Source organism: Erinaceus europaeus, chromosome 16, assembly GCF_950295315.1.
Source record: "Erinaceus europaeus chromosome 16, mEriEur2.1, whole genome shotgun sequence".
NCBI classification, from domain to species: domain Eukaryota; kingdom Metazoa; phylum Chordata; class Mammalia; order Eulipotyphla; family Erinaceidae; genus Erinaceus; species Erinaceus europaeus.
This window is the reverse complement of record NC_080177.1, coordinates 60,553,436-60,568,222: the sequence shown is the minus strand read 5'-3', so window position 1 is coordinate 60,568,222 and position 14,787 is coordinate 60,553,436. Positions and strand designations below refer to the sequence as shown.

Genomic DNA, 14,787 nt, shown 5'->3' with positions numbered 1-14,787 from the left:
CATTATTGCAGTACTGTGTGTCATTTAAAGGGTTTGACGGTGGACCACTCTATACAAAATGGATTAGTAGATAGCTGTGTCATTTAATGACAATTTATGTGTCTTGAAATAATAAAAAAGCAGTTGTTGAGTGCTGGGTGTGTATTTGCTTTGCATTGTAAGGTACAGTGTTTCATTTTAAAAATTATTTAGAAAACCTAGACTTTACAATATATTGGTAGAATTTCATTACCAGTACTGAAGAAAAGCTGGTAGTAGTACCAGGATCTCTTGAATTAGACTGTCTGGTTTTGTCAACTGGTTCTGTCACTTACAATCAGTTTATTTTAGGGAAGCTAATTTTTCTAATCTAATATGGCATAATAAAGGCAATGGGGAATAAGAAATCTATATAGCATTTTCTGTGCCAGGAATCACATTTGCTTATTGGAGCGGTGGGGAGATGTGTAGTAGTTAACACAGGACTTGCAGACAAGCAGTCCTAGGTTTGATCTATGGACCCGCCCTATGTCAAAGTTTAGCAGTGCTTTGGTAAAAAAAAATTCTCTTTGTTAGGTAGCTATTGTTGCAAAAAATAATGTACAATTTCTCCTTGATCTTTGGGGGGGGGTTAGTTAGTTTGGTTTGGTTTTACCTCTTAGTAAACAAAACATTTTTAAAATAAAGTAAATCATTGTAAGTTAATGTTCTGGGGGTCAGAAGGTGACATGCCTTGTTGAGTGTACATGTTGCAGTGCTCAAGGATCTGTGTTCCAACCCCTTGTCCCCACCTGCAAGGGGAAAGCTTCACAAGCAGCGAAGCTATACTGCGGGTGTCTTTCTTTCTTCCTTTTTCTACCCCTTCCTCTCAATTTAACAATTTTTTTTTATAGCAAAGTGCATTATTCCTGATTGTCTCAAATCTGTATAGTTTACCAGCCAAATTTATATTACAACAATGGTAGAGGGGGCCGGGTGGCGGCACACCTGGTTGAATGCACAAGGACCCGGGTTCAAGCCCCCGGGTTCAAGCCCCCGGTCCCCACCTGCAGGGGAAAAGCTTAGCAAGTGTTCAGCGTTGCAGGTGTTTCTCTGTCTCTCTCCCTACCACCCTCTTCCCAATTGACTTCTGGCTGTCTCTGTCCAATATATAAATGAAAATTACAAAAAAGAACGATGGTAGAGGGGTAAATCAGCCTTTACAGAAAGGTGGGAAACTTAATTTGCTGGATCTTTAAGTACCTGTTTTGCTTACTGATATAATAAACTTAAAATTTTATTATAAAGTATAACTTAAACTTTTTTTTTTTTTTTTTAGATCATAATATCAGTCTAGTAGCAATGGAAGTAACAGTCAATGCAGTAGCTGGAGCTCTTAAAGCTTTCTTTGCAGATCTACCGGATCCTTTAATCCCATATTCTCTTCATCCAGAGCTGTTGGAAGCAGCAAGTAAGTAACCTCTTCTTTTAAAAAAAGGATGGTGATCATTATTTCAGTTAAAGAGTTTAACTTTGGCTTCATTTTTTGAAATGGCTTCATTTTTTGAAAAAGTAGCAAAATGAGTACTTAGTATTTTTTTCTACTTTTAACATTCAGCCAGAGGTTTTGTTAAATATCTGCAGAATGAGACAAAACATCTTTTTGAGTTTTTTGACTAAACCTCCTGTTTAGTCATGGTCTGTGCTTAGTGGAGTTTCTAAAACTTTTCTTCAGTATTTCCTCTTGGTTACAAATATTTAAGTTCTTTAAAATTAGGGGTCAAACATGCAGCAGGTTTAGCACATGATGCAAAGCGAAGGACTGGCTTAAGGATCTCAGTTCAAGCCCCCAGATCCCCACCTGCAGGGGAAGTCGCTTCACAAGCAGTGAAGCAGGTCTGCAGGTGTCTACCTTTCTCTCCCCCTCTTTGTCTCCCCTTCTCTCTGTTTCTCTCTGTCTAATCCAACAACAGCAGCATCAGTGGCAACAATCACAACAAGGACAACAATGGGCAACAAAATGGGTAGAAAAAAACATTAGGCTACTTTTCATTTAGAGCATGCTAAAGTTTTGGTTCAAGTTTTTTCATTAAAAACCTCTTCAATAACCTTGGTAAAACTGGTGGTTATCTTTCTAGGGGCAGGGGTGTTACACAAAACTTTGGTGAGAGTTGTGTGGGGCTATACCCCTATTGTAATCTTGTAAATTACTATTCAATCACTAACTAAAATTTAAATTAAAAAAAACTTTAGCACATTGTTGTAAGGTATGTAGAAGTTCCCTTGTAACAAATAGGTTAGTTGATAACCTAGATTGTCTTACTTTTTGACCATTAACAATAACTTCAAGAGTTTTCCTAGTTGGGAAAATATATAGGACTTATTTGGAAGTAATATGCAATAAATGGGAATGTATTTCTTGGTTATACTACCTTGAGTTGGCACACAAATTACCTCATCTAGAGTAGCTCATTTGTGTGAAAAAACAAGCACATAAAAATCATGTTTATAATGTCTTAATTAGCTTAAATTTGGACATAAATTGAGTTAAATTCTTGCACTAAAGATTTCTTTCAGACTTTCTTTGTAAGTAATGCAAATTGTAAGTAAATGTAGGGTTATATTTTAAACCCAGTGTTGACAAACTCTGTGGTGTGCCAATAGTTTTTGGAAGAATTGCAAGCTGAGAATAAGTTTTACATTTTTTAGTGCTTGAACCAAATTTTTAAAAAGATCCATGATAAAAAAAAAAATTGAAAAAAAAAAAGATCCATGATATGTTTAAATCATATGACATCCAAATTTCAAGCATTTTATTGGAACATAACTACACTATCTTATTTATCATCTGTGGCCACCTTTTTTCAATATTTTCATTATTTTTAGATATTATTTTAATGAGAGAGAAATATACAGAAAAACACAGTGAAAGACCAGAGCACTGCTCAGCTCTGGCTTATGGTAAGTGGTGTTGGGGTTTTAACCTGGAACCTCAGTGCCTCAGGCATGAAAATCTTTCATATTATATAGCCATTATGCTGTTTCCCCAGTCCTGTGGCCACTTTTGTTACAACTGCAGGTTTGAGTATGTGTGTACATAAAACTTATAATATTCTCTCTTTAGCACAAATATTTAAAGCCTAATGGGTTCAGGTCTAGGAATATAGCTTGTAGTGTGCTTGGTTTGACAATTGTATGGCCTAGGCTTGAGGACAACCCCTGCTGTACTAAAGGAAGCTTCAGTGCTGTGGTGTCTTTCTTTATACTTGAAAAAGTTGGCCTGGGGTGGTGAAGCCCCAGAGCAACTAAAAACCAAGGAGATCTAAGTAGTTAGCTTTAAATGCCTCGTTGGACAAGCTAATAATGTACCATTTTCTAATTTATAATTTCTGCTTCACATTGATCTTTCACGTTGATTAACTTTATTTGAAAAAGAAAGTTTTGTAATAGTTAATAGTTTTGTCTGCTTTTTGGTGTGTAGAATCCAAGGTTTTAGACATGAAAAGCAAAATAATAATTTTCTGACAGATTTACCTCACCCAGCATGTTTTAAATAAATTCTTGATTGTCCTTTATAATAAAATTATCAGGGGGATTTATGATATATTTTTTCTTTTTTCTTTTTTCTTTTTAATTACTTTATTAGGGGACATTTTGATTTACATGACTGCTGTCACATGTACAGTTTCTTACCTCTCTGTGATAAGGTGTTAGTACACCACACGCTCCACCAACTTTTCTCCCTCTACCATAGAACACTGGGTCTTCAACTCCTCTCAGCTCCCTCCCACTGCCCCCTTTTAGAGTCCTTGGGTCTGCAGTAATAGACCATAGTTAACTTTTTTGCTTTCAAATACTTTTTTATTAATGCTCTATTTATAAGGTAGAAGGGATGATAGTTCCACACTGTAACCATCATCAAAATTTTGTGCCCCCACCTAGACAATAGCTAATTAAGATTTTTCCTTGTATTAAATGATTTTAAGTGTATAAGTTTCATCTGAAATGTTTACTGTTTCATTATACTTTATAGAAATTCCGGATAAAACTGAACGTCTTCATGCATTGAAAGAAATTGTAAAGAAATTTCATCCCGTAAACTATGATGTATTCAGATATATAATAACACACCTAAACAGGTATTTTGATTTTTTTCAAGTGAAATGTACTGAAATTTTCAAACATGTTGCTTTATAAATCAGGTAATTATAATCTAAAAAATGATACAAATTATAAACTTATTTTTGTTTTGTTCTCTCATTTTTTAAATAGTGATTTCAGTAAACAGTTTAAAGGAAAATATAACTTCTTCAGTAGTACATGTAAATATTAGTATAAGGAATACATTTTAGATTTCTAGATGTGAAATGACAGATATTTAGCCAAAGTCATGACCTATTTGAGATTGGAAAAACTAAAGTTTAAATTGACTTCAGAAAAACTGAAGTCTGATGTCTCATAATTTTCGTTTATGAATAGAATCCAAATCTTATTTAAAAGGTTGCATTTGTTTTTCTTTATTAGTAAATTTAAAAATACTAAAGTTTTATTATAAACTTGAATTTATATTTCTGTTAATGCTGTTTCTTGAAATGCAGGGCATTATTTCTTATTAATATCTCTAAACATGGTAAGCTTAAAGTTTATGCATTTTCTTCTTCTTCTTCATCTCAGTGTTATTGGGAAAAAGCAGGGGCCAGATAGAGGCACCCAGGACAACTGGGCTTTAAGCCCCTGCTTCCCACCTGCTTTGGGGAGAGCTCACAAACTGTGCTGCAAATATCTCTTATTCTCTTTATCTCATCTTCTATTAAAACAAAGAAAAAAGTGCCCATCAATACAGAGTTGTATAGGCACAAAGCCCAAGTAATAATTCTGATGGCGACGTAGAAAAAGTGGTGAGGGGATTGGGTGGTAGCACACTGGGCTAAGTATACATAGTACGAAGCCCAAAGATGCTGGTTCAAGCCTCGGGCTCCCCACCTGCAGGGGGGTCACTTCACAAGCAGTGAAGCAGGTCTGCAGGTGTCTTTTTCTCCCCCCCCCCTCTATTTTCCCCTCCTCTCAGTTTCTTTCTGTCCTATCCAGTAAAATGGCCTCCAGGAGCAGTGGATTCCTAGTGTAGGCACTGAGTCCCAGCAATAACCCTGGAGGCAAAAAAAAAAAAAAGTGAGAGAGAATATAAGGAAGATTGTATAATGCCATAATGCTCACACTGGAATCAAACATTTGGTTTTATTTTTTTTATTTATTTATTGTCTTCAGGGTTACAAATCCACTGCTCCTGGAGGGTATTATTTGTTGCCCCCCCCCATTTTTTTTATCATTGTTGTGGTTATTATTATTGTTGTCATTGATGTCATTGTTGGATAGGACAGAGAGAAATGGAGAGAGGAGGAGAAGACAGAGAGGGGGAGAGAAAGATAGACACCTACAGACCTGCCTCACCACTTGTGAAGCGACTCCCCTGTAGGTGGGGAGCCAGGAGCTCAAATTGGGATCCTTAAGCTGGTCCTTGCATTTGCACCACCTGCTCTTAACCCACTGCACTACCACTGGACTCCCATAAACTGAAGTTCCTTGTTGTTTTTGTTCCAAACCAAAGCACTGCTCAGCTCTGGCTTAAGTTGGTGCTAGTATTAGACTTGAGACCTCAGAGTCTCTACATAAAAGTCTTTTGTGGTGGCCAGGCAGTAGTGCAGTGAGTTAAGCGCACATGGCAGAAAGCGCACATGGCAGAAAGCGCAGGACTGACTTAAGGATCCCGGTTCAACCCCCTGGTTCCCCACCTGCAGAGCGGTGAAACAGGTCTACAGGTATCTTTCTTTCCCCCTCTCTGTCTTCCCATCCTCTCAATTTCTCTCTGTCCTATCCAACAACAATGATAGCAGTAAGAACAACAGTAATAACAACAATAAACAAAAAGGGCAACAAAAGGAAAAAAATAGCCTCCAGGAACAGTGGATTTGGTAGTGTAGGCACCGAACACCAGCAACAACCCTGGAGGCAAAAAAAAAAAGTCTTTTGTATAACCACTATACTATCTCCCTGGCCCTAGTGATAGCAAAACCTCATGTACATTATGTATATTTCAGTCACAGATTCAAATTTGTGGTAATGTACAACATGCTTCATAATTGTAAAGACTATCCTGAAACCACCACTACCACCTTATCCCCCTGCATTAGCTTTGGAGCTTGGTGCTGGCACCACAAATCCACCACTCCCAATTACATTTTTTCCTTTTTTTTTTTTCTTTCTTTTTTGCTTTTCTCCTCTCCTCCTTTCAATTTTTATTGGACAGGACAAAGAGAAAGTAAGTAGTGAGCGAAGAAAGGCAAAGAATGAAAAAGACACCTGCAAGGTTTGAGCCCCCAATCCCCACCTGCAAGGGAAAGCTTTTTGAATGATGAAGCAGGGCTACAGGTATCTCTCTCTCTCTCTCTCTCTCTCTCTCTCTCTCTCTCTCTCCCCCTCTCTCCCTCCCTTCCTGTCACCCCCTTCCCTCTCAATTTCTGGCTGTCTCTATCCAATAAATAAAGATAAAAAATTTTGAACCTTATGTTACAGAAAAATACCTACAGACCTACTTCACCACTTGTGAAGTTTTTCCCTTTACAGGGAAACTGTACACTATAATTTTCTTGAAAGTGGAAGCATGAGGTCCGAAGTTCAATCCCTGGCATGCATATGGCAGCACATGTATCAGAGTGATTTATAGTTCTCTAACTCCTCCTATCTTTCTCATTAAAATAAAATCTTTTAAAAAAAGTAAAGACCAATTTCTCTCAAAGAATGCTATGAAATAGAAAAAAAAAGTCAGTTATTTTTCTTTAATTTGAAAGTACAGAGAAACTGAGAGGGAGGGATGGAGGGAGGGAGTTTTACAGGTGAGAGCTGGGGCTCAAACCCATATCCTTGCACATGGTAAGAGATGCGCTCAACCAGGTGTGCTACTGTCTGGCTTTGGAAACTTTTTTTTAAATTGAAAATTGGGGGCCAGGTGAGTGCTCATGTGCAGGGACCTGGATTTAAGCATCCTGTCTCCACCTGCAGGGGGATGCTTCATGATAGATGAAGCAGAACTGCAGGTGTCTTTCTCTCATTCCATCTCCCCATCCCATCTCAATTTATGTGTTTTTTTTAAAATATTTATTTCCTTTTTGTTGCCCTTGTTGTTTTTATTGTTGTTGATGTCGTCATTGTTGGATAGGACAGAGAGAAATGGAGAGAGATGGGGAAGACAGGAGGAGAGAAAGACAGACACCTGCAGACCTGCTTCACCCCCGTGAAGCAACTCCCCTGCAGGTGGGGAGCCGGGGGCTTGAACCAGGATCCTTCTGCTGGTCCTTTTGCTTTGATTTTACTGTTATTTCTTGTTACTAGAATGTGATTGAACATAAAGAAGAAAAATGTTTTAGATTTGTTAAGATAAAGGTGAATATGTACATCATCTAAGGACATTTTCAGCTCTGGGATTCTTTTGTTATAACAAACCTTGACTGGTTTCTAATTGTTTTTTCTTGTCATAATTTCAGGGTTAGTCAGCAAAACAAAACCAACCTTATGACAGCAGACAACTTATCCATCTGTTTTTGGCCAACCTTGATGAGACCTGATTTTGAAAATCGAGAGTTTCTGTCTACTACTAAGATCCATCAATCTGTTGTTGAAACATTCATTCAGCAATGTCAGTTTTTCTTTTATAATGGAGATATTGTAGAAACTGTGAACACAGTGGTTCCCCCACCACCTTCAAACCCAGGACAGTTGGTGGAACCAATGGTACCACTTCAGTTACCACCACCATTGCAACCTCAACTAATACAACCACAGTTACAGACAGATCCTCTTGGTATTATATGAGTGGAAATGATTGTAGATTGTCCAGATTTGGACAGAAAAAAAATTTAAACATGCATGTTTCAGGGTTCAGTACATGTTTCTGCAGATAATTCACATTGAAAATGATGAGACATTTTCTCTTATTCTATATGATATTCCTTACTCATTTACATTACAAATCTAAAACCATGTGATAAAGCATGTCTGGAGAGGTTTAATTTTTATAAACAAATAGCTATAAAATACAAAGCTGCTGTTGCATGCATCCTTATTGCAATCAGTATATCATTCCTGTGGCATTTTCTGTCACGTTATATTGTGAATAAAATTTTTCTATAGAAATTAAATGATTTAAAACATATAAAATATGAAACATTTAATTTAATGCTTTCCAGCCTGCTTTGTGGCTGGTTTTGTTATCTGATGCACTAAATTGGGCAACTTAATTTACTTTTTAGCAGTCTGTGTAGATAACTAAAAGCCCAGTTAGTATTTTATAGTTTCAGGCTACTTATGCCATGCTTGGGATGTTGTGTGAAAGAGAGAAGAAAGACATTTGGCTTATTTCTGCGCCTTCATCTTTACTTCTAAGTAAACCTGTGGATGATCTGATGAGGGGGTAAAAGAACATAATTTGTATAACACATACCAAGGACATATTTGTGGCTAAAGTGAGTTGATAACGTTGTGAAAAGGATAGTAGTCATCAACTTCTTTCTTTATGATCCATGATAAACATCTTGTATACTGTTAATTCTGTAAACAGATGCATGTTCAAAAGATCTATAATGGGTCTTGTAATCTTAATCTAATATATTTTAGATATTTTAATTTTTTCCCTCTTGGGAAATACATTTAGTATAGTGTAGAATATACTTCATGACATTTTCATATAAGGTTATATAACTTTTCATACATAAAATTGTTGTAGAAAATTCTTTAAACCAAACATTTTAACCTAGGACTTCAATTTAATCTGTTCCTTGAATCTATTTTTATGTGGCCCCTTTAAAATATCCCAAAATTCATTGCTAATACAGCAATAAAATACTTTGGGTACTGACAGTTTCTTTGACGTGTGTAAATATAAATTACAAACTTGTATTCATCTTTTCTGTGATTGTACTAAAATCAGAAATGACTTATGCACCATTTCTTAACTTTTCTTTTTTTCTTTTGCTGTTGGTACCAGGTTTGCTGTAAATGACTGCTGCTTTGGGGTTGAACATTTTGTTAGTGAACATATGAGAACACTAAATTACTGATAAAAGTTTCAGAATAGGTTGCATAGGCAAATTTGTTAGGGTTTATTCAAATTTTGCTCATTATTAAACCACACCATTTTTTTTTTCTGGAAAAAATGGTTTGTTTTTCATTGTTAGATTATTTTTTGTATAGTAAAGATGAAATTCTTTGGTCCTTGTTATAATTGTCATACTACAATTTTAAGGTCTTTTATGTGTTATAGTTGATAATTTTGAGATTCAAGGCTCTTAAAAGTCTGATTTGCTCCTTTTATCCTCCTCAAATAAATGACATCTTTCCCAGTTGTTATGTCCTAGGTATTGTACTTCTATTTTTAACTTCAGAATCAAGTTGTTGACATGAACCAGGCTGCTGTTTGAAGTACATGTATATTATAAATTATCTTATTTGTGTTATACTCTTACATGTTATTATCTTTTCTAAGAAAACAAAGTCCCTATTATTCCTATTGCAAAGCACACAGGAATTAAGAAAGTACAGTAATTTTTAAAAAGAAAAATCCGGTAAATGTAGTATTCTTAACTTGTTCTATATTACTTATACCTATTATCTATATAGCTTTAATTTATAGCTGTCAGTTTAACATTGGCGTGTCTGGCAAAGAAAATTAAACTTTAAGAGTTTTATAAACTTTCTAGGTTGCTAAAGAATTTATTTTTCTACTATATATGGTATAGACAAAGTTCAAAACTATGTACAGGGGAAAAAAAGCCTGTTTCTTTTGAAAGTAGACTGAAAAGAGAAATTTTTAGAACTGTCCGTGTCTTCAGTTCATTTGGTCATAACTTGCTATTGTAATAGTAAAGTTTATTTAAGCTATTCTTTTATACTATGTTAATTTAACTTTCTTGTGCATTTAGTACCATTTTTTTGTCATTAAAATTAGCTTTACCATTTTCAACATTACTATTTTACACCTTGTCCAAAACTTACCTATACTTTTCTATGCATTCTATAATTGACAAGCTTCATAGTAGATCATTAAAATATTGGTTCAGTTAGCCAATAGGTTACAGTTAATTCGAAATTAAAGTACAATTGAAAGCGCAGTCTGTTACACTGAATTGATTGTTTTTGCCAAGAATTTAGATATTTTTTAAATATCAAAAATAATTCTAAGAACAGAATAATATAATTAAAGCTATTTCTGGTAAGTTACTGGAAGGTTTTGCTGTTTAGGGACAATGAGACATCTTAAATGATGAAAAGAATATTAGATAGTCTCAATTATGGGTAAACATTAAGACATTATATTTTATAATTTTAAATAAAATTCCATCTATACACATGTCTGTATGTTGCCATTGTTTCATTTAAGCTTCAGTGCTTATAGTTATAATATTGTACTTAACAGTATTAACAGACTAGCTATACAAAGAAGCATAGTAAGTACTCCTCAGAGTTTCAGTAGCACTACTGAAAGTAATTCTATTCAACAGATACGTATGAGGTTATATGATTTAAGAATAAAATTGCAGATACAATATGTTTCTGTTTGAAATTGTATGTGTTGGAAGTGCTTCCCCCTCTTAACATCTACAATGTAAATACTGTAGGTAACAGCAATCTAACTAGCCAAAAAGTAGCTTTTATTTTCCATACTGTATATAAACAATGTAGATCTTTTTTGAGATACTGGAATTTAATTTCTAATAAAGGGAACAATTGGAATAAGAACCTAGGCCTTAGCTTCCATGTTGCTTTTTAGTTTTTTTATACAGTAATAATTGTGATGCTATTTGTCAACCAGATATATAGTATATATATATATATATATATATATATATAATTTTTAAAAGTACTTTTTTGTTTGTTTATAAACAATGTAATTTTGTGCTTCCCTCACAGGATGCTGCAGTAAATTATCAGTGAACCTTCTGCTGTATAAAGAATGCTATGAATAAAACATTAAGGAGTTGTGTAATTTTAAGTTATAGTTGCCTCTAATTTTGCCATATCATTGGTTTACAAAAAAAAGTCAGCTAATTTTTTTTTTTGCATAAAATAGGAGAAAAACTTGTCAATAAAATGGAAATTTCATTGTATCATGAAGGAGATCCAGAATTCATTCTGGATGTGCACGCACATGTATGCACGCGCACACACACACACACACACACGAGAATTTAATATTCAGGAAAAATACTGCACAGTTCTGTGACTCAGATGTTAAGTTAAATCTGAATTTAGAGCTGTAGCTAGACATTTTTTGAACTATCTGAAATATTTTGAAGTCTAACCTATAAATTGTTAACATTGAGTTAAATAGTATTTTGGTTTTTTTCATGGTTTATGTGTGTGTGTTGACATATGCTTTGCATCGAGTGAGGTCTATTTGACTTGTCTGTTTTTATCTTGAATTTAATCATTTATTACTTTTAAGTTTTATGCTAAATAATTTCTAATTTGTGTCAATACTTACAGACCATGTTTGATTTTTTTTTTTTCTCCCCCTTTTATTTGAACTCTTGGAGTTCTCAGCAGCCTCTGAATTTATCAAATGTCTAAAAATAAAATTTTCTAAGATTCATTAAGGGGAGAAACAATTCTTCAAAATTGTTTTATTGTGGTAGCATAAGTGTATAATTGAGAAGACTGTACAAGCAGTAAACTATTCTCATCCAATTTTAAGTTATTTATTAATTGGATCCAAAAAAGATCCAATATGATCTTTTTAAAACAATTAAAATTCATGATCTGTGAAAATACTATTCAACTGAACCTCATCCTTTTAAGTATAAATTCCAGTTCCCCCTCCCTCTCCCCTTGACAATAGTTTTCTCTCTCTGGTAGGCAGAAGAAATAATTTAGTTTTTTATATATTTTCATTTTAATTTTTTATTTATTTTTGCCAGCTGGTTGTTCCTGGGTCTCAGTGCCTGCACTACATATCCACTGCTCCTGGAAGCCATTTGTTGCCCTTGTTGCCATTGCTGCTGTTGTTGGACAGGACAGAGAGAAATTGAAAGAGATGGGGAAGATGAGGAGAGAAAGACACCTGCAGGTGGGGAGCTGGGAGCTCGAACCGGGATCCTTACTGTGGTCCTTGAGCTTTGCACCATGTGCGCTTAACCCGCTGTGCTGCCACCGGCCCCCAGAAGAAATAATTTTTAAAAGCTATTAAGTGATGCTCAAAGTTAAGTTTTCAGTTACTACTAATTAAAATTATAAATCTTGAAATAAATGCATTGTTAAGTCATTTTTGACAATAGTTAGAATTGACTAATGCATGCAATACACTACTTGCACTATCAATAGTCAAGAAATTTGTGGATCAGAAAGAGTATATTTGTTTATCTCCATGGTATGGATTTTGGGTTCGGTTTTATTTACTTCAAATGGTAAACATGAATCTTGTTTTAATAATTTAATACTTACATAAGTTCATTGGCATTTTGAACTCTTCAAAGATTTTGTAATCTAGTATCATTGATTTAGGTAGAAGAATTAACCCACTTATTGTTTACCTAATTCATCCAAATGAGGTGTAACTAATTATGCATCTATACTCAAAAAATTATGTTCTTGTGACCCTCACTGATTTTTTTTTGTCCTGATATTTACTATTTTCTAGGTAGTCACCAGTTTTATGATATCAGCCATTTTAAAATTTGGAACACTTAAGTTTCATTTCTCTAGGTTCTTAATTTTTTTTAATCCAAATAAAATGCCTTTGTAGTTCTTCAGTGATGTTAGCATACTTATTACCTTAAATCAGCATCAGATAGAAGCATCAGATTAGATACACTGCCCATAATACTATAAGTATCAGACCTTAGGTATTTTTAATGTGTGGGTGAAAAGATTAAGTTATACCCTAGCTAAGATAAATACTTTTGTTGGTTGAAAATATAGTTGCTATAGGGTTTTTGTGTGTGTGTGTTTTTTAGATAGAATTTTATTATTAGCTATTTACTTTTAAAATAAGAATTAAAGGGGTTTGAACAAAGCTAACACATTACCATGTGCAAGAACCCAGGTTCAATCCCCTGGTTCCTACCTGCAAGGGGAATCTTCATGAATGTTGGAGCAGTGCTTCAGATGTTCTCCCACTGACTCCTCCCTCTCTCCCTATTTATTTCTATCAGAAAAAAAGGAAGAGGGAAAAAAAAAAATGCTTAGAGTGATGGAGATGTGTAGGGTCAAAGCCCTAGCCATAATGCTGGTGCCAAGAAAAAAATACAGGTTAAGATTTGGTTCTTTTCTTCCCCCCTTTTTGTTGCCCTTGTTGTTTTTCATTGTTGTTGTAATTATTGTTGTTGTTGATGTCATCATTAGGACAGAGAAATGGAGAAAGCAGGGGACTGAGGGGGAGAGAAAGATAGATACCTGCAGACCTGCTTCACTGCCTGTGAAGCGACTCCCCTACAGACCTTGTGCTTTGTGTCATGTGCACTTAACCCGCTGCGCTACCGCCCAACTCCCTCTTTTGTTCTTTTTTAAAACTGTAAAATGATAGCTGTTGCTTTCAAATCTATCATTTTCATGACAGATCCAAATGGATCTTCCCAGTTTTTTAAACTTTGTAGGCCATTATGGTAGCAGGCAGTACTCAACTTTACTGTTTTAAGACAAAAGCAGCTGCAAGCAGGAGTGAATGTGACTGCTTATAAAGAAAGCTGTGTCTACAAAGTGACACTGAACTGGATTTGGCCCACTGACATAGAGTGTAAGTAAAATCCTCAAAATTTTACAGAATATGGGGATAATGGCGAAGTAAAGATCACATTTAAGAGGCCAGGTGGTTATGCACCTGGTTAAGTACACATATTGCACGGTCCCACGTTCAAGCCCCTGGTCCCCACGTGTAGGGGCAAAGCTTCACAAGTAGTGAAGTAGGGCTGTAGGTATCTCTATCTCCCCACTCCTCTCAATTTCTATCCAATAATAAAAAGTCTTAAAAAAAATTTTTTTAAATCACACTTAATAGAACAAAGCAAAATTTTGCAAGAAACTGATAATTGCCTCCTATTTTTCAAATGAAAATGTCTCTTAAGAGTTCTGTGGTGGAATAGTTCCTTTGAGAGATTATAAATTATCAATCATTACATTTTAGAATGTGCTAGTCCTGTCATACATCAAATATGAATTGTATTTATGGATTTATTTCCATTCTTAAAGTATAATTTTTTGTTTTAGAGCAGAGAGACTGAATTAGACCACAGCAGCAAAAGTTCTTTGATGCATTGAGGGCTGAGCTCAAACCTGGGTCATGTGTATGGCAAAGCAATACATTTTTCAAGTGAGCTAATTGATACTAATTCTTTTGAGCAGTAATTTCATCACACATTAATCATGATCATGTAACGAATATGTTGATAAATTGTGACTATAAATTTGATTAATGTTCTTAAACTACCCTAAACTATGGCCTTGTGAAATCTCTTGACTGTTTTTAGGTTGTAAATGCCATGTGAGGCTTATTGATTGTAAGTCTTAACAGGTTAGAACAAGTTCTTTATTTTTTTTTCTTCCAGGGCCACCGCTGGGCTTGGTGCCTGCACCATGAATCCACCGCTCCTGGAGGCCAGCCCCCCCCCACCGTTGCCCCTGTTGCTGTAGCCCCGCGGTGGTCACCACCATTGCCATTGTTGATGTCGCTCGCTGCTGGACAGGACAGAGAGAAATGGAGAGAGGAGGGGAAGACAGAGGGGGAGAGAAAGATAGACACCTGAAGACCCGCCCCACCGCCCGTGAAGCGACTCCCCCGCAGGGTGG

General features: G+C 35.4%; 1 protein-coding gene across 4 annotated transcripts in view; it reads left to right on the top strand.

Annotated features, from left to right (window-relative positions):
- The window catches only part of ARHGAP5 (Rho GTPase activating protein 5), a 63,959-nt gene extending 52,960 nt beyond the window's left edge, over positions 1 to 10,999 (top strand). For all 4 annotated transcript variants that reach the window (XM_060175213.1, XM_060175212.1, XM_007516828.3 and 1 more), the window contains exons 5-7: positions 1,298 to 1,429; positions 3,992 to 4,097; positions 7,497 to 10,999. In XM_060175213.1, the coding sequence (XP_060031196.1) occupies positions 1,298 to 1,429; positions 3,992 to 4,097; positions 7,497 to 7,824 (566 nt within the window). In that variant the 3' untranslated portion in view covers positions 7,825 to 10,999. The remainder of the gene's footprint in view (positions 1 to 1,297; positions 1,430 to 3,991; positions 4,098 to 7,496) is intronic.
- Positions 11,000 to 14,787: the final 3,788 nt, after the last annotated feature.